At 38.5% G+C, this 23,560-nt stretch overlaps 2 protein-coding genes across 3 annotated transcripts in view; one reads left to right on the top strand and one right to left on the bottom strand.

Moving 5' to 3' along the window:
* The window catches only part of Taf9b (TATA-box binding protein associated factor 9b), a 42,224-nt gene extending 22,657 nt beyond the window's left edge, over positions 1–19,567 (top strand). For both annotated transcript variants that reach the window (XM_063246123.1, XM_063246122.1), the window contains one exon: positions 13,431–19,567. In XM_063246123.1, the coding sequence (XP_063102193.1) occupies positions 13,431–13,491 (61 nt within the window). In that variant the 3' untranslated portion in view covers positions 13,492–19,567. The remainder of the gene's footprint in view (positions 1–13,430) is intronic.
* On the bottom strand, positions 664–19,013 carry Pgk1 (phosphoglycerate kinase 1). The gene is made up of 11 exons (XM_003470972.4): positions 18,829–19,013; positions 13,016–13,066; positions 10,119–10,274; positions 9,858–10,002; positions 6,708–6,811; positions 5,931–6,050; positions 4,040–4,154; positions 3,607–3,786; positions 2,128–2,305; positions 1,578–1,676; positions 664–1,122 (listed from the first exon to the last, which is right to left on the bottom strand). Exons 1-11 carry the CDS (start codon positions 18,891–18,893, stop codon positions 1,082–1,084), a joined length of 1,254 nt encoding a protein of 417 aa, XP_003471020.1. The 5' UTR covers positions 18,894–19,013; the 3' UTR covers positions 664–1,081.
* Positions 19,568–23,560: the final 3,993 nt, after the last annotated feature.

The following is a 23,560-nucleotide window of genomic DNA, read 5'->3' as shown; positions in this document are numbered from 1 at the left end:
AGAAAAGAGACTTCTACAACTGCTTCATAAGAAAACAAGAAGCAGTGACTGGTTTGGATGAGACCTAGTGGCAATGTGTCTTTTACTGTAATAATTTTTTAAATTTTAAACATTCACTGTATATTTTGATTATGCCATATATATTGAAACATTATACTTTTAGCACATTTTAGAATGAAGCAGTGATAGGCCACATAGAAAAAGAATAATTTTTTAAATAGTCTATTATATAATTTAGTTGTAAATATTCATAATCATAAAGAAAACTTTTGATCTAGTTACAGCAAAACTGTACCAGGAGAACAGAGGATGTGACAGGTCATCTTCCATGGTATGAGATTAGTATCTTTAAAAAAATTAAGAAGCTAACAAAGTATTACTTAGAAGCGTAAAAGAAAATAGCAAAAAAACAGTAGTCATCTGTAGGAAATGAGAAACACAAATGAAAGGAAGGAGCTAGGACTTTTTTTGCTTAAAAAGCACTGGTTTTTTAAAATTATGATCATGTCTAATAAAAACTTAAAATACAGCCACATCTATTATAGAGTAAGCCTTCAATAAGTAGACATCTACTTAATCCCACTCCCCACTACTGCCAAACCATTTCTTATATTCAGAAATGCAGATATTTGATCCCTTCCTAACAAAGACTGACCAAAAAGATCCAGTTTCAGTGAACTTTTATTTTTTAATTAACATATCATCGACAACTTCTCCCTCACTACAACTGGAGTTTCATTTTGTTTCCATGCTGAGCGATGAACAGTGACAAAGCTGATTAGAATAAGCTACTTCAAATACAGCTCACTTTCTTTTAACAGGCAATTTTAAAAATTCTAGAATGTACAATGATTTAGCACTAAAAAACTTAAATGGCAGCTTGAAAAATGTAGTAAAGTCCAGGATGCAGTAAACATTAGCTGAGATGTAGTATAATTCTTTAAGGGTTCCTGATGCTGCATCCTTTGGCCACTAGCTGAATCTTGATGTGGAGGATAGTTTTAGCTAATGCCAAGTGGAGATGCAGAAAATACCATTTTGTCTTAGGGGCTGTGCTCAGGAACCATAAGACAGGAAAACACTAAACATTGCTGAGAGCATCCACCCCAGGAAGGACTTTACCTGTTTTAGAGAGAGCACACATACACAGACAGCATTACTACAGTGTCAATGAAGCCAAATCTGCCACCCTTCTGTCTTCCCAGTAACATGTCACCTCTACTAAAGATGTAAGACCAGGAGTTGGGCAACTTTTGCAGTTTGGGTCCCTGGTCTACTAAAATGCAACCTATATAACAAGTTCTTATCTGCCCCTCCCCACCTGAAACAGATGCAAGTGCTTTATTTGAATTTCCATTTGTACTGCCCAGCTAACAGTGACCATTAATGACAACACTTCTGGGGCTGGGGGTTTAGGTCAGCGGCATAAGTGCCTGCCTTGAAAGCAGGAAGTCGTGAGTTCGATCCCCGGTACCGATAAAAAGGAAAAAGACAAAAAAAAAAAAAAGACAACACTTCTTCTACTAACTTTCTCCATTCTACCCACAACTAAGCCAAAAAGCAGGGAAGAACCTCACCTTCTAGGAGTTCTAAACTGGCACCACCTCCAGTGCTCACATGGCTGACTTTATCCTCTGTGTTCCATTTGGCACAGCAAGTAGCAGTGTCTCCACCCCCTGTGCAATGAAAGTCAAGACAAAGAGAAAAGTTAAAATGAAGATCTGGTACGAAAACAATAAGGAATCTAAATAGTAACTGATGAACTCCACTTCATCAAGAATCTCCTCCATGAATTAGATGTCCCTTTAGATCTCAAAATCTACTCAAAGCTAAGAGACCCAGGAAAAGTTAACTATCTCTTCTACTTTCCACTGATGAGAGTCTTGCCAGCTCACGTAAGTACAGTGGTACCTCAGCTCACAAACTGAATTTATTCCATAGTTGTGGAGAAGATGGCCATATTTGTGTTCATGCAGAAAAGATGACCATAGTCATGTTCATCACCCAATGCAGAATTCACAAATAAAAAATTTTGCCAAGTACTTGTTTGCAAACCAGATTGTTTACAAACAAACACATTCGTGAACTGAGGTATCACTGTTACCAGATTTATACAGGAGCCCTTACCTATGATGGTGATGCAGCCTCTGGAAGTGGCTTTCACCACCTCATCCATAAGGGTTTTGGTTCCCTGAGCAAAAGCTTCCCATTCAAATACCCCCACGGGTCCATTCCACACAATCTGCTTAGCACGACCAACAGCCTCAGCATACTTCCTGCTGCTCTCAGGACCACAATCCAATCCCTGAGGGTAGAATAGAAAGACATAGTGAGTGACCTAAAAGTTACACAGGAACAAATGTCACCTCCACCAGAATGCAAAAAGTTACCCTTCAGTCTTTATAAGCCTATTTATGTCATCTGACTCAAAAATTCTATTTTATGGAAGACCTATTCCAAGTTGTTTAATAAAGGCATTCTTTAGCTACACTACATATAACAGTAAAGAATCAGATTAGTGGTTCTCAGGCTGAACCAATACTACCTGTCCACAAAGGGATATGTGGCAATGTGTAGAGACATTTTGGATTGTACAACTTTAGAGAGGGGGTACACAGCTGGCACTCAGTGGTCAGGGATGCTCTAAACATCCCAAAATACAACATCAGCCAGCCACAATAAAAGCTGTGGTATCAACAATGTTGAAATTAACTGAACCAGACCTGTAGTTCTCAAACTTTGATATGTATCAAAATCACCAAGAGGGCATTATTTAAAAAATTGCTGTAGATGTAGCATAGTGGTAGACCACTTGGTTGGCATGAGTGGGGACCTACATTCATATTCCCATCACCATGAATGATAGAATGATAGCCAGAAAAGAAAGAAAGAAAAGGAAAAGAAAGGAAGGAAGGTAGGTAGTAGGAAGAACAGATAGGTTGGCTGTACTCCTAGAGTTTCTGATTCAATCAATCTGAAGTGAGGTTCCAGAACTTGCAATTTTAACAAATTCAAAAATGATGCTGGTATTGGAGAACACTATGAACTACATAATATCTAAATGCCTAACAAAACAAAAGTTACTGAGCAAACTAGTATGTTAATATATAAATTTATACAGCTATCAAAATAGTATGTGAACTTTATGATCAATTCTTTTTATTAGGTTTTAGTATTTTTTCATTGTTTGTAATTAGTATACTTCTAAAAAATATTTTTATATAAGTTTTCTTGTAAACCTTAAGATAGCAATGTAATCCAGAGCAGCCCAAACCATGCAACTACATAACACTGTCTCCCATACATAGTAAGTACTTAACTAAATATTAAATAAAAAAGAAACAAAAAATGATTTTTCCCTCATAATACTGATGAAGTCTAATAGCACTGCTAATACCATAGATTCTCCTACAAGTACCTCACTGCAACACTGAGAGCCCTCTCAGAGCATCTATAGAGATTGTTTTAAAATGTTTATTGGCACTTGTCTAGCCTGCACAGGATTTGATCCTCAGCACTACATAAAATTTCATTTGTTGGTTAGATGAATGGATGACACCAAAAACTTTCTGTTCGTCTATACTAGCAGCCACCCAAGTAACTCACCATCCATCCAGCAGGTATGCCAGAGGCCACAGTGGCTTGACCAGTCTTGGCATTCTCATCAAACTTGTCAGCAGTGACAAAGTCAACAGGCAAAGTAATCTTCACACCATTCTTCTCAGCTTTGGACATCAGGTCTTTAACAATCTTGGCTCCCTCTTCATCAAACAAAGACGTTCCAATCTATATACAGGGAGGCAAAGATGAAAAAGGTCAGCCTCTACTAACCATGAATGCCTCACAAAACAGACAAGAACCAAATATAATACACAGTATAAAATTATAATGCAAAGACAAAAGAAAAACAGCGCACTTAAAATAAATTCAAAGGGGAAGTTTTAGAGTTTATAGCACAAGCTGCTTTTCTTTTTAAACTAACATAGCTTACTATTATCATGAAGAGTTATTTCACATCCACTTGTTACTGGTTTCCTACCTCCATGTTGTTGAGCACCTTAAGGAATGTAAAAGCCATTCCACCACCAATAATCATCTCATTGACTTTGTCCAGCATATTATTGATCAGCTGGATCTTATCTGCAACTTTAGCTCTAGAAGGGAAAGCAAGAATCACCAAAAGAACAATAATAATGCACAGAGCCTGAGGTTTTATATTAAGGCAGAGAACAAAGAAATGTCCCAATGTAACAAAAGTGGTGCCTAACTTTGCCATGTGTTTCTCCAACCCAAAAAAGCTGAACTGTTTCAAACAAATTATTTTAAGGTAAGGCACCAAACCAAGAAGGGCTTAGAAAAAACCCTACAATTGGGCTGGAGGTGTAGCAATACAGCACTTGCCTAGCATACATGAGATCCAGGTTTCATTCCTAAGAAAAGAGTGACAGAGAAATGGAAAGGAGGGAGGGAAGGAAGGAAAAGAAAGAAAGAAGAGAAAACCTAATCTTGTCTGAAGAAATCATGGGTTCCAAACTGTTTTATTTATACCCCTTCAAAATTCACAGGATTCACATTGCTAGTTATGCCTGAGCAAAGTTACTAATTTTGACATGCCTGAGCCCACTCAGAACTGTCCTAATCTTAAAACAAGGATAACATTGTACACCAAACAGATAAATAATAATAAATAATTGCTGAACATAAAAGATATTCCTACTCTAAATTGGTAGGTGCAGTTGCTAAGACATTTGCTTCATGGCATTTTTCTGTTAAACAATCTAATTGGACACTGACTCTGTTGCAAGCACTGTTCTAGATCTCTTAGAAGCATCAATGAGCAAAACAAAGATCCCTATCCTTTTGGAGCTTATTTTCTAATAGAGGAAAATTAGATAATAAATGTCCATACCTCCTTTCAACTCCCTGTGAGAAAAAAATCTAAATTAAAGAGAACTCACCTTCCATAAACATTCCAATATATTTAAGCCCCTCTTACATTGCCAAATCACCTCAGTCTGTTTCTTTCTTCATTCAATAAAGATACCCTATGACATAGATCCTATAGGACACTATTTTACATGTAAAGATTAATCACCAGCAAGGATAAAAATGAATTATTTGTCAGGGACTTAGCTCAGCAGCACAAACGTTTGCCTGGCAATGCGAAGTCATGAGTTTGTCCCTACTTTATCACCTAATAATTTCCTCAATTCTGAGATTTTCACTAAGCTATTAGAATACCATTATACCCAAGCTGCCTTTCCCCACAAGAGGAAATATAAAGTAGGTATGTGGTATGGAGGAATGAAATGTAAGTGATATAACAATATATTAAACACATAAGTGGGTATTTTCATAAACGTAGTATGTACACACAAGTAGTATACAAGAGCTTCAAAAAAACTGTAAGATGTCCTTCAGTAGCTCTTCACCCCAGAACAATTTTCTATACTTATCCCCTGGATCTATTCTGTAAAGCCAATCTACATGGACCACAACAAAGGTACCCCTCTTACCTTGAGGCTTCCAGTAGAGTTACAATCAACTGGTGGGGTGGGAGGTACATTATGTGATGGGAAAGAAATCTCAGTATTTTATTTCCCTGACTCCCTATCAAATAACCATCCATATGTCCTTGACCAAAAACTACACAATCCCCATCAGATGGCTATATCCTCACAACTATGTTTTCTGGATTTCTTCTTTTGTCCATTAGACCTGGAGATGTTTATGGCTATTACTAGCTGTATATTAGTGTACTGTTCTTTGCTGTTTTTTTGTGAAACTCTACCATCACCTCTATAGTTGGTTCTTTTATTGAATTTTCAAATAAGCAATGTGATTGTGCTATCTGAAAATAAGCTACCCAACTTAAGACGTACTAACAGGTAAACACTTCTTAAAGAATGATTCAAGAGTATTCTTTATACCCGCCCAAGATGGCCAAGAAGGGTCGCTCTGGGTTCTCCAAGGCCTTAGCAAAATAGTTCAGCTCCTTCTTCATCAAAAATCCACCGGCCTTCTGTGGCAGATTGACTCCCACCATAGAGCTAGAAAAGACCAAAGAAATTCAAAGTCTAGTCAAACCCTACCATTTTTTCTAGTCTTTATCAATAAAAAGCTTTCATCACTTCTGAAGCTCCAAGAGACCATAATTTTCATCTTTAAACTGTAATTAAAAAACATTAAAGGACAAAATAGTTTTTGACTAACAGTGCAGGGTCAAGGGAAAATATAAAAAGTAATGAACGTAAGTATAATTTAAGATACCAAATTAAAGGACCGGAGATTTAGCTTGTCAGCATAAGGCAAGCAAGAGGCCATGAGTTGGATCCCCAGTACCAAAAAAAAAGATACCAAGTTAATAGCCTTCAGCAGGCCAAGGTTGAATCACAGTAAATGATCAGTTCATGAAACATAAGAGCTTATAAACATTCCCAAAGAGAAAGCTCAGTACAAAATATCCAGAGTTACAGCAGCTTCTTCTTGAAGCACCACAAAAAACTAAAATTCCCAATATTTTTTACCTTTATTTCCTCTTTGGATCAGGCATACTCAACAAAAGCTACAATGATACATTCAATTAGAGATAGAAACTGAAAGGTACACAAAATAACAGAAATCTCCAAAAAGTAATTCAAAATTTGGATTGCTCAAGTGAACAAGAACATTGTTCTCAGCACATTATCCAACAAGGCTCTTGGTACCTGTGGGCTCGGTGTGCTGTGCCAAAAGCATCATTGACATAGACATCCCCTAGCTTGGAAAGTGAAGCTCGGAAAGCTTCTATTTTGGCTGGCTCTGCTTTAACCTGCAGAGAATAAAAAAGGAAATGTTGATGGCTCCGAAGACAACTCTAAAAATACTTCATATTACCAAGAATCTTGTTGAACATCTCTAAAGGCCCTGTGTTGGTAGGATACCAATTTTTCACAACTAGCAACAAGATATGTTCGTTCTCCCAAATATTCCAGGTCCTTTGGTCATTTCTGAATGTTTCTGTGCTCACTTTCCTTCCCTTAAAATTAAAAACCTAATATTCTTGAACCTCTAATCACATGAAGTTACTATGTCTCATTGGTCTTTCCTCAACCAGTAGGCTGAGATTCCCATTATCCATTTCATTATTCTGACATAACTCCTCATTTTAACATATTATTCTTATAAAAGTATTATACTTGACTCAAGCTGCTGCTACCAAGCCTTTGTGCATAGAGAAACAAGGGCAAGCTGGGACAGAGAAGACACATGGGAATATGACAGAAGAAAGGGATTTCAGAAACATTTTATGTTTGTTACAAAGGAAGTATTTTAACTTCCCTGGAAGTTATGTATCTGAAAAAGAAAGAAATATACTCCTACAAAGAGAGAGTAGGGCAACAGTGTAAATGAAACACAAAGTTTTGAGATGTCAGCTCACTCTTTTAGGATCCCTCAGAGTTAGCATAAAGCACGATAGCAGGATGAACAAGTTAAAGTCTCTGGCAGGTAACTAAGGAAAGATGTATAGGAAAAAAGCCAGATAACGGAGTATATGGCACAGCACAGAGTACATGTTCATGTTAGTCAATATCCACTTCTATCTTTTATAACATGGAGGTGAACAAGTCTGCCACAAATAATAGTTTTCTTCTCATGATCCAAAGAACTGTAGAGACACAAATGCTGAAAATAATGGCCATGGGTCCCCCATAATCTCTCCAGGATGGAAAAATCATTTGCAACTAATGACTAAGATGATAATATAGTAGTAATTCTACCTAAACATCAGAAGACCTGAGTTCTAGGCCTAGCTCTTACACTAATTCACTGTATAACCCTTGAGAAGTGTTCTCTGTCCTTAAAATTTTCCCATCTGAAAAGACACAATAACTACTCTATTTTAAGAGTGAAGTTGGGCATGGTAGTGCATGCCTGTAAAGCCAGCACTTGAGATGCTGGGCCAAGAGGACTGCTGTGAGTTCAAGGCCAGCCTGCACTACAAAGCAAGACCTTGTTTCAAAAATCAAAAATGAAAAGAAAACGAATTGTACTGAGTGTGGTGGTACATGCCTATAATCGCAGAACTCTGGGAGTCTGAGACAGGAGGATCAGTACAAATTTGAGGCCAGCCTGAACTACATAGTGACTTTAAAGCCAGAATGGACTACAAAGTGAGACTCTACCCTAAAAAGACTTTGTTTAAGAAAAAATGGGGTAAACTGAAAGCTCTTCATGAAAAGGTACCATACAAACAATAATCATCAGAACTCACTTTTTATCTGCCAATAACTACAAAGAAAACAATATTTATTCTGAAAGACTGATGCAGACACACTGGATAAAAGAAAAATTGTAGCGCTGGAGGTGTAACTCAGTGCACACCACCTTCCTAGCATGTGAGAGGCCTTGGGTTCAATCCCTAGGACCAATGGCATAAAAATTATGTTTTCACTTTGTTTTTGTATCCAGTTAGACCTTATAATTAGCTCCTAAAATTTCAAACACGGAAAGTCATTAGCCTAAATGTCCAGTGAATTAACTAAAAAAGTCAGATTAGCATAGTTCATCTCCCCAAATAAAATGTTTTGCATTAGTTCTCAGGTTAACTCCTGCCATCTCTAAGCCCTTAAGTTTGTGCACTTGAGTTTCATTTTAAAAGGGCACCAAATTTTAGATCAGCATCTGACTCCTACTACTATAGCAAAACCATGCCAAAGGCAAGATAAGGCAAGACCAAGGCCTGTGATGCTAAGAAAAGAAACTGCTTGAAAGCAAGCACTTTGGATGACCTTAAGAAATGTCAGAAGTCAAAGAGGACTGAGATACCAGCCTCAGGGCATCTGGTTCTCACAGACACTAAAGGCTAGAGTAGAACAAACTAAAAACTGCCTGTAGTTTACCTTCTGGCCATTTGGTAAATTCAAAATCATGCTCAAAAAGCCAGTTTTAATAACTGGATTCTGCTTGTCTAGTCAGTCTTTTTCATGAGCTAACTATGGCTGCTTTGCATGACACTGGCAGAGCTCTGTAGATCCAACAGATACTATATGCAGTTACAACTGACTATATGACCCACAAAGCCTAGAAGTTTTACTCTCTGGAACTTTATTCTTTTAAAAAAAAGCTTTCTTCTTCCCTTCCATTTCTTTTCCATTCCTTTCCCTCCTTTTCTTTCTTTCAAGTGTGTAGCACTGGATATCGAATCCAGGGCATCTGCACTGAACTATATCCCTAGACCTTTCTTACATCTTATCTTGAGACAGGATCTGGGTAAGTTACTAAATTTCCCAGGGTAGGCTAGAATTTGGGATCCTCCTGCCTTAGCCTCTAGAATTCTGGGATTACAGACATATATCACCATGCTCTGAGAAAATGATTCTGATCTAGTGGATTGAACCATAAAGCATAGCACTAACTTTAACCACATGACTACCTTTCTGAAACTTAGTTTCTCTTATTTTTTTGAGACTTAGCTTATGAAGTGAGGATGATACCCATAATTCCCTCTTAAGCATTGCATAGGAAAATGGTTTATAATTCTTTTTTTTTGGTTTATAATTCTTAAGAAAATGTTTTAATTCCAAGGTAATATCACAATCACTCTCATACCACAACAGTGTTCACAGATTTTTCAAAGGTATTCCAAAATCATTTGAACATGACAAGGACTTCTGGGATGCTATTCTATTCCTTGACCCAAGTGATGGGTACAAAGTGTGTTAACTTTGTAATAATATATCAAGTTGTACATTTGTGCATTTTATGTGTATATTTCAATAAAAAGGTGTCTAAGGAAAAATAAAATGAACTTCCTATTCTTCAGACTCTGTGATTCAGGCCCTCACATCCAACAATGTCAAAATCACAAGTTGTACCTTATTCCCAGAAGCATCTTTTCCCTTCCCTTCCTCCTCCACATGAAAGCGGAGGTTCTCCAGCAGGATAACCGACCCAACTGCTGGGTCAGCACAGGCTTTCTCTACTTCTGGGCCCACACAGTCCTTCAAAAATAGAACATCCCTGGGGGAAGCAAGAGAGGAAAACACTTCAATGGTCTAAAAATCAAGAGCCAGTAACAATATGCCTAGCAATCTCTCCTCCCACAGAATCTACCCGCACCAAAGCCTGGCACTTACTTGCCCAACAGAGATTTGAGTTCCACAGCAACTGGCTGTAAGGAATACTTGTCAGGCATTGCAACACCATCAGGCCGACCCAGGTGGCTCATAAGGACAACTGACTTGGCTCCATTGTCCAAGCAAAATTTGATGCTTGGGACAGCAGCCTTGATTCTGCAATAAAAAAAGAGGGAAGGAAAAAGGAAAAAATGGAGATGGGGAGGGACAGAAAAAGGAAACAGAGCAAGCAAAGCAAAGTTGTTGCCAGGAACTGGAAGATTTTCTTCATGACTTCATAAAACAAAAAGCCTCATTTCTTCTCCAAGTTCTTTCAAATTTTCTCAGCAACTCAGTAGTTGTTCTCAGGATTGTATTAAGAAGTATATGATGCTAACCTTTCACCCAAGACTATAATCTCATTATGTACTCTCTTGACCCTTGTGCAAAGAAGAGTACAGCAAGCCTCACACTGCTATCTGTAGAAGAACCTGCTTAGAAGGTTGGCCTTTGATTGGTATCTAAAAACTTAGCTTTCAACAGGTTCATAAAGTTGACTGTCTGACAAGGGGTGTTCACTATTCCTAAACTATCTGTACAAACACAGTAATTAATGTTGAAATATGTGCTGCCCCCTAGACGCCTGAAATTTGAGTAGTTGCTAGGCAGAGGGTACCTACATGACCAGCCTCCCTCGGTATCTACCAAAGGAAATAAAATCACACAAAAGATCCTGCATGCCCACGTTTACTGCAGCACTATGGGCTCCACCTAGGTATACAACAACAGAGAGAGAAAGAAAATATGGCATATATCCAAAATTTAGTATTATTCAGCAATAAAGAATGAAATCTCATCATTTATATACTACCTATTCTTTCTCTTATGTGGAAACTAAAAGAAATTCAACCTAAAAGTAGAATAGTGATTATCAGGAATGGGGGTAGGGGATGCTAGATATCACCAAGGCATGCCAAACTGAATCTCATTAATATGGACAATTAAATATACAAATTTTAATATCTTAGGAACTAAACGGAAACACTACATACAATTTCTACATTTTTTACTGTGAAGAGAAGAATATATTGATGTCCCCACTGGAAAGCCTGTTCCAGATGTTCATCTGTTCTTTATTCATGGCAAAAAAAACTTCTAATCTTTCTTGAATGTTTTAGAATAATGCAAATCAAGAGGGTATGAAGCTTCCATGTACAAGTATCTTGCCACTATAATATAGCAGAAATGTACTTGATAAAATGTCAAGCTTTATTCTGGGGCTAATATCTGAAACTGTTCTGAGTCTATGTCTACACTATACAAAATGATAGTCTTCGTCACATATGTCTATTGAATTGTAGAAATGAGAGTAGTACAAATTGAGATGTGCTATACAGTGCAATATATATGCTGGAAACCAGACCTGGTGGTGCACACCTGTAATTCCAGCATTTTGGCAGCCTAGAGCAGGAGGATCCCAAGTTGGAGCTGAGCCTAAACATTCAGTGACTTTATCTCAGGGCACAGGCCCTGGGATCAATCCCCAGTAACATACATACTCACATATACACATGGACACACATACAAACTGGATTTTTTTTTTTGTCTTTTTTGAGACGGGGTCTCGCTATGCAGTTCAGGCTGACCTTGAGCTCACTTTGTAGCCCAGGCTGGTCTTGAACTCACAAGGATCCCCCCACCTCAGCCTCCCGAGTGCTGGGATTACAGGCGTGAGCCACCATGCCCGGCTCTCTGCACTACCGGGGACTGAACTCACGACCTCGCGCTTGCCAGGCAGGCGCTTATGTCGCTGAGCTAAATCCCCGGCCCACAAACTGGATCTTGAGGATTTGGAGCAAAAGTTAGATATCCCTTTTATTAATTTTTATATTGATATATTTGAATAATTATTTTAGATATAAGATTAACTAAAATATAGCTCATATTAGATTTCTGTTAAGACAACACTGGTCTAGATGGTTAAGAAGCACCTTTCTAGCTCATACTTTTAATTTAAAATAAAAACCCAGTCAAAAGCAAAACCAGTACTATCTCTTAAAACTTTTGCTTCTAAATCTAGGATCTAAGGTATTAACACAGCTAAACTCACTGAAAATGTTTTTTTCCAGTCTTTTCCTTTCTGTTTTTTAGGAGCAAAAACAAATCAAAATTCTTAAAAGCTACCTTTATCTGGAACACCTGGAATATGATCTTATAAAACTACATGTAAGCTTGTAGATTGAATAGTAACCTATACTAGTTTGGTAGAGGAGGGAAAATTTCAGTGCCATCATTTCTTCATTAGTGTTAGAATAAGTCATTTAAAATATACTTCTGTACCACAATTTAAGTTTCAACAAAAGTTTGCTTAATTTAAAAAATTAAAACTACATGGAAGCTTAATAAATATTAAACTTCTTATCTTTCTTGGTTCTTCGTTTTGCAAGAGAATCAACCTTAAAGTTTGATATTCTGTAAAAAAAGAATAACTTACAGTTCTTTGACTTAATGAGGGGGGCAATACTTTCTTAGGGTGATTTTTTTCTATTTATATTTTCTCATAAATTAAGAATGTTTAAATTCCTACAGCTTCATAACAAAGCAGAACAGATGGTCAGTTAGTAGAAAGCCAAAGTCATATGGCTTAAGTTGCTATAGCTCTACACTATGAAAGGAAAACCACTTTATCCTGTGTACTCACAGCCACACATCTTTTTGTGTGTGTGTGTGTGACTATGTAATTCGGGCTCACCTTGAACTCACTGTGCGGTCAGGCTAGCCTCAAACTTGCAGCAATCATCCTGCCTCAGTCTCCAGGTTGGTGGGTTACAGGCGTAGGCCACCATACCCTGCTAAACTCGTATATCGTAAAGCATCTGGGCTTCCTAAAGCAAGTCCAGGTTTAGCAGAGATCTTACCTTTGGTTGTTGGTTATCTGGTTGTTCTTCATAGGAACATTGAAATCCACTCTAAAAAAAAAGAAAAAAGTTTCAGTTTCAGGGTTATGATCAACTTATTGTTCCACCAAAGATTAGGAAAAAAAAAACTTACGTTAAGCCAGTTAAGCAAGCTGAAAATTCGAATTTTGCCTTTAAAAATTATCAGTGGTGTTAAAAGTCAATATAATAGTTAGCTATGGGGAAGGGGATATAAGCAGTGACTGGAGAGAACATCAGAGGAGGCTTCTAGTAATGTTCTATTTCATGCTGATCTGAGCCTACAAATGTACCTGTTTTGTGATAATTTTTTGAGCTTATGATTAGTGCCCTTTTAGATATGCATCTCATACTTTAAAAAGAAATTTTAAAATATAAAACCTTACTTAAATTACAGGAACTACCCCTACAGACTTGGGAGGATAAAACCAGTTCTACCTAAAAGTGTTTCTATCTGAACCTGGCATGACAGTATCTGAGCAGCAGCCTGAGGAGGTAAGGAACAATACGGAATGTATCTTGATTCTGATTCTTTAGATACTAGGTCTAGGTCCTTGTGAAACTAACATCACTCAAAAGTAAAAAAATAAAAATTAATTGAAAAAATAAACCACATCAAGAGATCATCCTTTTTAAAGAAATTCTGTGGCTGAAAAGTCTAGGAAAAAACATATAGCCTCTGGTACCAAAGTCACAAATGATATCCTTCAAGCAATACACAAACAATATAAATAAAACCTTTTTCAAAAAGCTTGAGAAGAGGAAGTAAGATGTTCAATTAAAAGCAGAATGATCAAGATGGTGCAAGCTAATAATGTACTGCAGTCTGTACCTTCTCACTTAATAGACCACATTACTTTTCCTTTTTCTCTCCATCTTCCAGTACTACAGAGGGAACTCAGGGCCTTTGCACTGAGCTATGTCTGCAACCCTTTTTCTTTTGAGACAGTCTCTCACTAAATCACTGAGTTTCCCAAGTTAGGCTTGAAGCGTGATCCTGCCTCAGCTTCACAGATTGCTACAGATTATAGGCATGCATCTATAATGCCTGGCTACTTTACCATTTTTAAAAACTAATTCTTCTAAAGTCCTTGTCACCTCAGCCTACATCAATGTGTCTGAAGCAATGATGTGTGGCTGCTATTTTGAGGTCTAAGTTGTCTGCCAAGATCATTTTAAGTGACTTTTCTTCTTCTCTATACAATGTGGTGGATAGTATCTATCTCACAGAAAACAACTTAACACTTTGTAAACTGCTTAGAAGAAGAGTATCTGGCATAAAGTGTCATAAAAATGTTTGCTACTATTACATGTTATTTATTGCTTCTCTAATCTGTAATTCTGTGATGTGAAAGATCAACCATTACTAAAAATTCTTAGCACTACTCACTAAGGTACTAATTGCAGGGAAGTATAATCTAATCAAGAAGACCACTGTTACCCTTGATCATAAAACTCTATTTCCCTCTGCCTTTTATACTACCCTTTCCGCTCTATAGCTAAGGGCTGGCAGATTTATTACAAAGTCATACAAACCTACTGAAAAGACCACTAAATCTCTATATGGCCTAGGCCTGAGCCCCAGTCTACCTCAGTGAAGAGTAACCTTTGCAAAGGTGCACTGGCAAAAACAATTTTAGATTGAAACATTTTTTAAAAAGTCTTCAAAATTAAAAGCAGTATTATTCTAAGAAAGAAATGCATTCTACTTGGTTTCAGGGCACTTGATTCTAAGAATCTTTTTTAAATGTCTTGAACCAGGATCTTTGCCAGCTGTAAAGTATACTCCAAAGAGGATGGAGTATCCCCTTACCACACAGATCATTCTCTCACATATAGCCTCCCAGAAAAGCTCATGGTCAAAGAGCTAATACCACAGGGTGAGCACAAGCCATCCCCTGCAGTGCAGTGCTAGTACCTGACAGGAAGAAGAAATATCTTTAGGCTGAAACACCAAAAAATCTTCATCTATCTCATTTAACATGGCATCAGCTTACTGATAAAAGCTGGAATTGTCCTCTCTCCTCATTGCTCTCTGTATTGCCTCCCCTTTTCATCCCCCACTGTCAACAACTCTACTTTTGGCTTCTTGGAAGATTCCAACACAGGAACTGTTCTGTCCTCCACATTCTACAGGTTGCAATTAAGTAAAATTTCCACTCTTTGCTTTTCCACTTCATTGTAACATTCCAAAGCTTTGTGTCAAGTACAAATTAAAAATGTATCAAACACACCTTAGAATGGCTAAAATAAAAAAAAAACAGCAACATCACCAAAGCTGGTAAGGATGCAGAGAAACTGATCACTCATACATTACTGGTAAGAATGTAAAATGGTGTAGCAGCTTTGGAAAAAATCTAGAGATCTCTCAAAATGTTAAATAAAAGTTAGGAGTATAACTAAGTGGTAAAGCAGTAGCTAGCACACACAAGTCTCCAGATTGAATTCCTAATATGACAGGGGAGTGGGTGAGAATATTAAATATCCAATAATTACCAGGAATTGGGATTCGTATAGTGTGACTAAAAAGGGCCAGTATGAAGGAGACCTTAGTTGTGATTGAACAGTTCTGTATCTTGATTATGCTAGTGTTTATACAAATCTACACATGTATTAAAATGGAATAGAATTATATATATTTTACACCAATGTCAATTACCTACAATTTATACCAAGTATATTATAAGATGTAGCCCCTGGGAAAACTCAGTAAACAAAAGACTTTCTGTATATATAATCTCTGCAACTTCCTGTAAATCTATACTTATTTCAAAATAAAACTTTAAAAAATATTGATTTGGTTGGAATAAGAATATCAAGTCTTTATTATTTGAAATCTCAGGACTACAGGTGCAGTTTCATTAAAAGTTCTCACACCATACACATCACTGCTTTACTGTCCCTGCCTAGAAAATTGGGATACTATGGCTGTCTCAGAAGCTTGTTTTCTCTGCTCTCAGTTTTTTCCTCCTTCTACTGAGTCTGATCTACTGTTTAACAAGTTATAAAAAAAAAGTGAGGTTTAAAAAAAAACAGGCAGGAACAAGTAAAAGGGATACAGTTTATAAGCAACCGAAGAATGACTGGCAACCTATAAGAAAAAAAAAAAAAAAAAAAAAGGAAATGACACTGCAAAAATATACAGCAAACTTACTCAAAGGGACTGTAAAGTAACTGGAATCCTTAAAAAAAAACTGAGGTGAAACCTGATACTAAGTCAAAGGTTTCTGACTATCTAAAGTTCCCTCAAAAAAATTAATTTTCTTGGCAACACAAACAAGGGGACTAGATAAGTAAACAAACACCGGAGTTCCCTTCTCAGGACAGAGGGAGAGGCAAGTAAAGCAGCCACTCAACTACTCAGGAGGCCCCATGTGTGAAACACTGACAGCAACCATCACATTGAGGCACAGAAGCATAGGCACCTCTACAAAATAGTACTACAATGTGAATCTGTTCAAGAGACACCTTAATGATCAAGAAACAAAGTAACTTCCCATCCTCTGCCTAAACCAATACAATTTATCCACATTCCAAGGGGAAATCTATTGCTTATAACCTTCAACAGACAAAAAAAGGTCTATTTCAATCTCTCTTAGGTCATATGTCCAAGTATTTAAAAGATCTGACTGGTAGCCTTTTAAAAAGACCTACATTATAGTCCTCACTCCACCAACTTGCTAGTTCAGTAACCTTGGACAAGGTCATTTTCCATCAGCAAAACAGACCTAGCCAATCATTTCAAGGATAGGGTTAATCTGTGTCAAATGAAACTGTATTAGATGTGGAGAAGAAATAAGCATCTTCCCCAGTCTCACTTCCAGCCAACCAATTCAATTCCCTAAGCCAGTTTCCCTACAGAGAGGAGATAAACCCCAGGACTGCTGACCAGCATGATGCCCTTCCTGTTCTTTGTCTTTTAGCTGCTCATGCATCTGTAAAGTCATCCTTGAACACAGTAGAGATGGGAAGGAATAAAACCTAAGTGCTAACAGCAGACCAATGACTATCTGTCCTACACAGTCTGTCGCCTTCCTTTAGAATGTTAAAGGGTCAGAAAAATGCTCTCATCTGACACTAGAATGACTGGGATTCCCACTTGGCCCAGATTACAAGACCTATCCCTTCCGGGGAAATATGAACATCAGCTGTTTCTCATGGATATAAACTCCTTAGCTGTCTATCTCCATAACAAGCCAAAGGTCACTTACAAAGTAATATTGGCCACTAAAAAAGAAAAGGGAAGAGATACATGAATTTTTAGAGTTTTCTAAGTACCCTCATACATGTAAAGCAGGGATAGGTGGAGATCTACTGCCTAATATTCAAAGGACGCCCTCACTTGAACTGGCCTAAATTGTGAAAAGTGCTGGATCATACCATTCACAAAACTACTCATCAATCAATCACTTCCCAAAAGGGTCAAAGTTGGATGAGGCAATCAACGCAAACCTTTATGGCCCTTCGAAAATTCCACTCTTCCAGGCCTATTAGCACACTAGTAGGCTGAGGGAGAAGAAACAAGTTCCACCCCAGCAGGGGTAACTTGGCAAAATAAAAAAGGCTAGAAATACAGCTCAGAGCCAAGATCTTCAGTTTAACCCCAAGTTTAAAAAAAAAAAAAAAAAAAACTCTTGGACTGCTCAAGGTTAAATTCACCAGTTATGTACCTAACAATGCCCTGCACTTTACTCTTGGCATGCACAAATGTACTCAACGTTACAAAAAAGGATAAAAGTTCTGTACACCATGCCAGTAATTACGGCAGAAATGGGAGAAGCCATGTTAAATGACCAGGGATCCACATGTGCAGGAGAACACCAACTGCATGGAGAGGCTCCCTCAATTATAATATTCTACTTCTATATCCATATATGGGCATGAGGCTGGAGGACCTCAAAGTATGAGCAAATGCACAACCTGCACAACCATCACCCAGCATGTGCCACAACCCTGATGCAACTCCTGGAGTCTAACGATTCTGTCAAGCAACGGACAGTTGCCTGTTACATAAGCTCTGCAGGGCCTCATCCAGTGCACTCCATCCTCCCACCCCAATTCTTTAAGGGAGTTCCAATCTTTAACATTTAAAGCAACATCCTCTGGGAAAGAGGACATTTTGCGCAGGGATGTCACATCTTGTTTTTGTTTTTTTTCCTATTGGTCCATGTTTGTGATACATAATGAATATATTCACCAACCTTTTTCTGTTGTTTTCAGAAAACAACAAAAGTCGTTTTTAGAAAACAACTGTAGGCCAAGCTGGCCTGGAACTTGTGATCCTCCGGTCTCAGCCTCCGGAGTGTAAACTACCACGCCCCGCATAACAAGGACCTTTAAAATGTGGGCCTTTTCTCATTTGTCCGGACTAAGGAGATGGAGAAGAAATTAGACAAATGACCTTTCAAGGTCCCTTCCTCAGGCCTAGAGATTTGCAGGATAAACGTTAGGTCCCACCTTACTAATTGGGAGCTGGAGATGATGAAACTCCATTTTGGCAATTCAAAAGGGGGCAAAATGAATCCCAGCAATCTGAGCCCTTTTTCAACAATCTGATCCACTCCCAAAATGTGACCACAGCCACTTTCTGGTCTGGAAAAACTGCGGTTAGAAACCATCAACCCTGGACACATCCTCAATCCCACTGGAGGGCAGCATCACCCAGCAAGCATAGGACCCCTGGAACCCAGCTGGAAGTTAAAAGCAACTCCGGGTAGATAGGATAGCAAATGTGCCCGCGCTGGAGAGGCCTGAGGAACAGCCCCGAGAATTAGCGGACAGACGAGTAGAATTACCTCATGACGACTCGCTTCCCCTTCACTTCCAGTTTGTCTAGAGTCAGCTTATTAGAAAGCGACATTTTGGTAATGGAGCGGAGACGACAAGCCGGGGACTCAGACAGCGGCCAACAATACGTACGTAGAGCGCTGGGTACGCGTGCAGAATGCCGAGCACAGCGCGTGCAAGTAGAGAGAGCTTTCTCCGCTCCCAGCCTTCCGACCTATGGCACCGCCCCTTCCTTGTCGTGACTCAGGGCACGCCTTGTAGAGATGCTGCTATTGGCCGAGGCCCACATGCGCTGGCGAGCTGCAATTGCTCCAAGGCTCTGTCCATCTGCGGAGGTACTGTGGTGGTACGTGCGGGTTCCGCTTGTCACGTTCAGCACGCTGCGCGCATTGTGGAATTTTCCTGACTAGAGGCGGTGCCAGCGGGGGATGGGGAGGTCGCTGGGTGGAGCTGTGGAGCACAGTTTGAGAAAATGCAAGGTCCCGGATTTCTGTTGCTGAATTCTGAGAGTTACACCCAGAACCTCTGCAGCGTCTCCGCAGGACTTCCTTGAGGAAAGCACCGCGGTCCAGGTGGTGGAATTACCTGCGACCCTAACAGGATCGATGTATATGCCACCTCCTTTTGGAAACCTCTGGTTTCCTGGCTCCCGGAAATAGAATTCTGCTACATATTGATACGTAGCCCAGACTTCTCAAAAGTCAGACTTCCTCTCCGCCACCTCTCAGTAATAAAAATGCAATGTAATTACACTGGTTATATGACATGGCTGCTTTTCTTTTACCCCTGGATGTGATATACCTTTGCAGTTCTTCGTTGTACACAAGAGCCTAGGATATGTCTGCTAAATCCACCCCATGGTAACATGGGCTCTCGGTCTAGATAGCCAAGGCTTGAATCTATCACTTAAAAGTTCTGAAACCCTATGAAAATGAAAACCCTCTTATCTTTGGAGTTTTATGAGCATTAAATTAACATGAAAAAGGCTATATATTTGCTATTGGCATGAATATATCCAAAGAAAACAACATCCATTTCTTTCAGCCCTCTTGCTGTATATTGAAAGTAGCCGCCTTGGGGTTACTTTCCATTGAGTATATTTTAGGCCAAAATGGGCCTCTTGGTCCTCTGTGATACAGTTTGGATACTTGTAGCACTTCATTTTGTCACTTGATGGGATGGAAGGAGGTCCTCCAAAGAGGAGATCAGAGCTTCAGTCGTGCTCCCCACCTCCGGTAGTTTTGTGACTCTCGTCACAGAAAAACATTTCAGAAAGTGTCAGCAAGATATCCAGGTGAATTCATTAAGCCGAAACAAAGAAGTACATACTCAGGATTTCGGATGCTTGAGGGTAAGGTGCATTGTAGTCTGTGATGGGATTATGGTATTTGTATGATCATGTTATCAAGCTGAATCTAAAGAGGTCCCCATGGCTGAAATAAGAAACTTAACCTCCCTTTTGTAGAATAAGTTTGAATACTGGAGCCCCCATCTTCATAAAACATGCTACTGGTCATAAAATACTAAATAAGCATTAATAAAACCATAATAGGTGACCCCACTGCCCTATTTTCACAAAGAGATAGATCAACTAAAAAAATTCAATACAGAAATATCAGCACTGAGCCACACCTTTGAAAATATAGACTTAATAGATATCTACAAAGTGTTCTACCCAACTATATCATGGTAGACATTCTTCTCAGCAGCATATGGGACTTTCTCCAAAACAGACCACATACTAACACATAAAACATGCTTAAATAAATCCAAAAGAATCAACATCACTTTGTGTTTTCTACTATCAGATTATTTTAGAGTGAAACTAGACATTAATAATGGAAAAAACCACAGAATACAGAAAACAAAAGGAAAATAAATAACATACTTTTGAACATTCAGTGGATCACAGAAGAAACCCAGGAAGAAATGAAACAATTTCTGAAAGCAAATGACATTGATACACCAAAACTTAAATAAGGGCACAATGAAAACAGAACTAAGAGGAAATCTTATTGCAATCAGTGCACACACAAAAAAGCAGAGGGATCTCAGATAACCTAATGAGGACCCTCAAGATACTTGGAAAAAATACAAGCCCAAACTGAAGTTAAGGAGGGAAATTATTGTAGTCAGGGTTTGCAAGAGAAATGATTTACTACAGGACACATAACTTATAGAATTATTTTGTAATAGTCACCCAAAGAGTCAAATACAAAAGAATTTAGGATCCCATCCACACACTAGAGGCCCAAAGAATCCAGCTGAGGGCCTGGGTTCCACGGAAATGTCCTGCAAGAATCCAGCTGAAGGCCTAAAGCCCACAACAATGTCTCCTAAAAGTCTGTATCAAGGATCCACACTGGGAAAGGCAAAGATCAGTGGTGAAAGCTAGAAAGTCTGTGCCAGCAGGATCAAGGATCTGTGCCAGCAGGCTGAAGGACCTGCACTGGAGCCAGGAAGCAGTGTTCAAAGTAAGTACCAGAGCTCTTTCCAAAAGAATTGTAGCCATCTTCAGCAACAGCCAAGTCCTGGGCTCCTCTGATAATAGCAACTGAGTTCACATTGGGAAAGCCCCTTGACAAGTTCCTCCAGGAGAACCAATAGTATCACCTCTTCCTCTGCATATCTCCTTTATTATGTGGTTGGCAACAATACTCTGGTGGGCCTTCCACACCCAGGGCCATACTGATTCAGTTTAGCTGGGTGTTACAAGTTGCCCATCAGTTGTCAACCCACCACAGAAATCACAAAAAATCAGATTGCAAATTAATGAAATTGAGAATAAAAAGCAATATAAAGAATTAATGAAATGAAGAGCCAATTCTTTGAAATAATAAATAACATAGATAAACCTTTAGCCAAACATATCAAAAAAAAGAGAAAAATACACATCAATGCAATAAGAAACAAAAAGGGCAAAATCCAGAAGATAGTAACCACTATGACCAACTGTATTCCAACAAATTAGAAAATTTTGAAGAAATGTGCAGATTCCTAGATGCACATAAATTACCAAAACTAAATAAGAAAACATAAAAATGTTGAACAATCCAATAGTAAGCAATGAAATCAAGTAATAAATAACCTACCAACTAAGAATGAAGAACAAGACCTGATGGATTCACTGCTGAATTCCATAAAACCTTTAAAAATGATACATACCTCTCAAACTCTTCAAGTGAATTGAAAGGAAAAAAACCCTCATTTTTTGAAGCCAGAATCACTATAATCCCAAGATCAGACAAAAACCCAACTAAAAAGAAAATTGCAGGTCAATCTTCTTAATGAACAGAGATGGAAAATCCTCAGTAAGATATTGGCAAAAGGAATGTACCACAACATCAAAAGGATCATACAAGATTACTAAGTAGATTTCATCCTATCCTTGCAAGGATGGTCTAACATATACAAATCAATAAATGAAATACACCACATGAACAGAATCAAGGACAAAATCTATATGATCAATCAATAAAGGTCATGAAAAGTTTTTTATAAAATGCAACACCACTTCATGATAAAAATCCTGAAAAAAAAACAGGCATAGAAGATCTATACCTTAATCAGATAATAAACATTATGACGAACCAATAGCCAACATCGTACTAAATAGGGGAAAAGCTAAAAGCTTTTCCTCTAAAATTAGGAGCAAATCAGTACTTTTGTTCAATACAAAACTCAAAACATTAGCTAGAGCAATTACACAATAGAAAGAAATGAATGTGTACAGGAAATGGAAAAGTCAAGTTATCATTATTTGCAAATGACATGATCCTCTACATAGAAAATCCAAAGAATTTCACTAGAAAATTCTTAGGATGAAAGAAAAATTTTGGCAAGGTAGCAGGATACAAAATCAATGCACAAATATCAATAGTATTCATGTATATCAATACTTAATAACAATGAAATTATGAAAATAATACTATTCACAGTAGCATCAAAAAATATAAATGGACTTCTAGGGGAGATATGAGAATGGTGAGCAGCAAAGAAACAGCCTCTCCAATATTTGGAATACAGATGCTGAAATAAAGCAACATAAGGAAAAGAAGAGGAAGAAAATGGATCCCCAGGACCCAGCACAGACCTGAAGTGACAATTGGAGCCCAAAGGAGTGAAGAGAATGACTGCAATGCAGAAGAGTGAGGTGGCAAACTATGCTTTATCCCTGAGCTCCAGGTCACCTTGTGGGAGAGGTGGCTCAAGTTTGCAGAAGCATGGTAACTACTGAAAACCCAAAAAGCCCCCCTGGAGGAATGCGCCAGTGGAGCGGAACAGTGGACACTGCAGACTGCAGTAGATGGTGAATTATTCAGGTTGAGATGTACCCCAGGAGAGAGCAATAGGCCAGTCACTATTTTGGAAAGGAGCCAACTGAACTCAGAACTTAGAGCATCTGCAAGTTGACTCTATCTATTGGCTCCCAGTGTCAGGGTAAGGGGCAGCTCTGTTCAACCTGGTGGTAGGTCAGAGAGCCTAGTTCAAGTGACCAGGAGGCATTCAGATTGTTGTTGGCTGAAAAACTTAAGTCCCAGCCTCAAATTCAGAAACTAGAAGTCTAAACAGCAGAACTAAAGGCCTAGGCGTGAAGGAATTATCTACCACTGCAATAATTCTACTGTTGGCTGGGCTCAATCAACATGGATCTGGGCTCTGTCTACCCAACTTGTCTACTAGTGACAGCAGAGACATGCCATGAAGTGAACATTTTTTTTTCTGCTTTTTTTCCTTTCT

This window comes from Cavia porcellus, unplaced genomic scaffold (genome assembly GCF_034190915.1).
Source record: "Cavia porcellus strain 051 isolate PalLab524CR breed Dunkin Hartley unplaced genomic scaffold, mCavPor4.1 scaffold_3, whole genome shotgun sequence".
Taxonomy (NCBI): Eukaryota; Metazoa; Chordata; class Mammalia; order Rodentia; family Caviidae; genus Cavia; species Cavia porcellus.
This window is presented reverse-complemented; position numbering and strand designations above follow the sequence as displayed.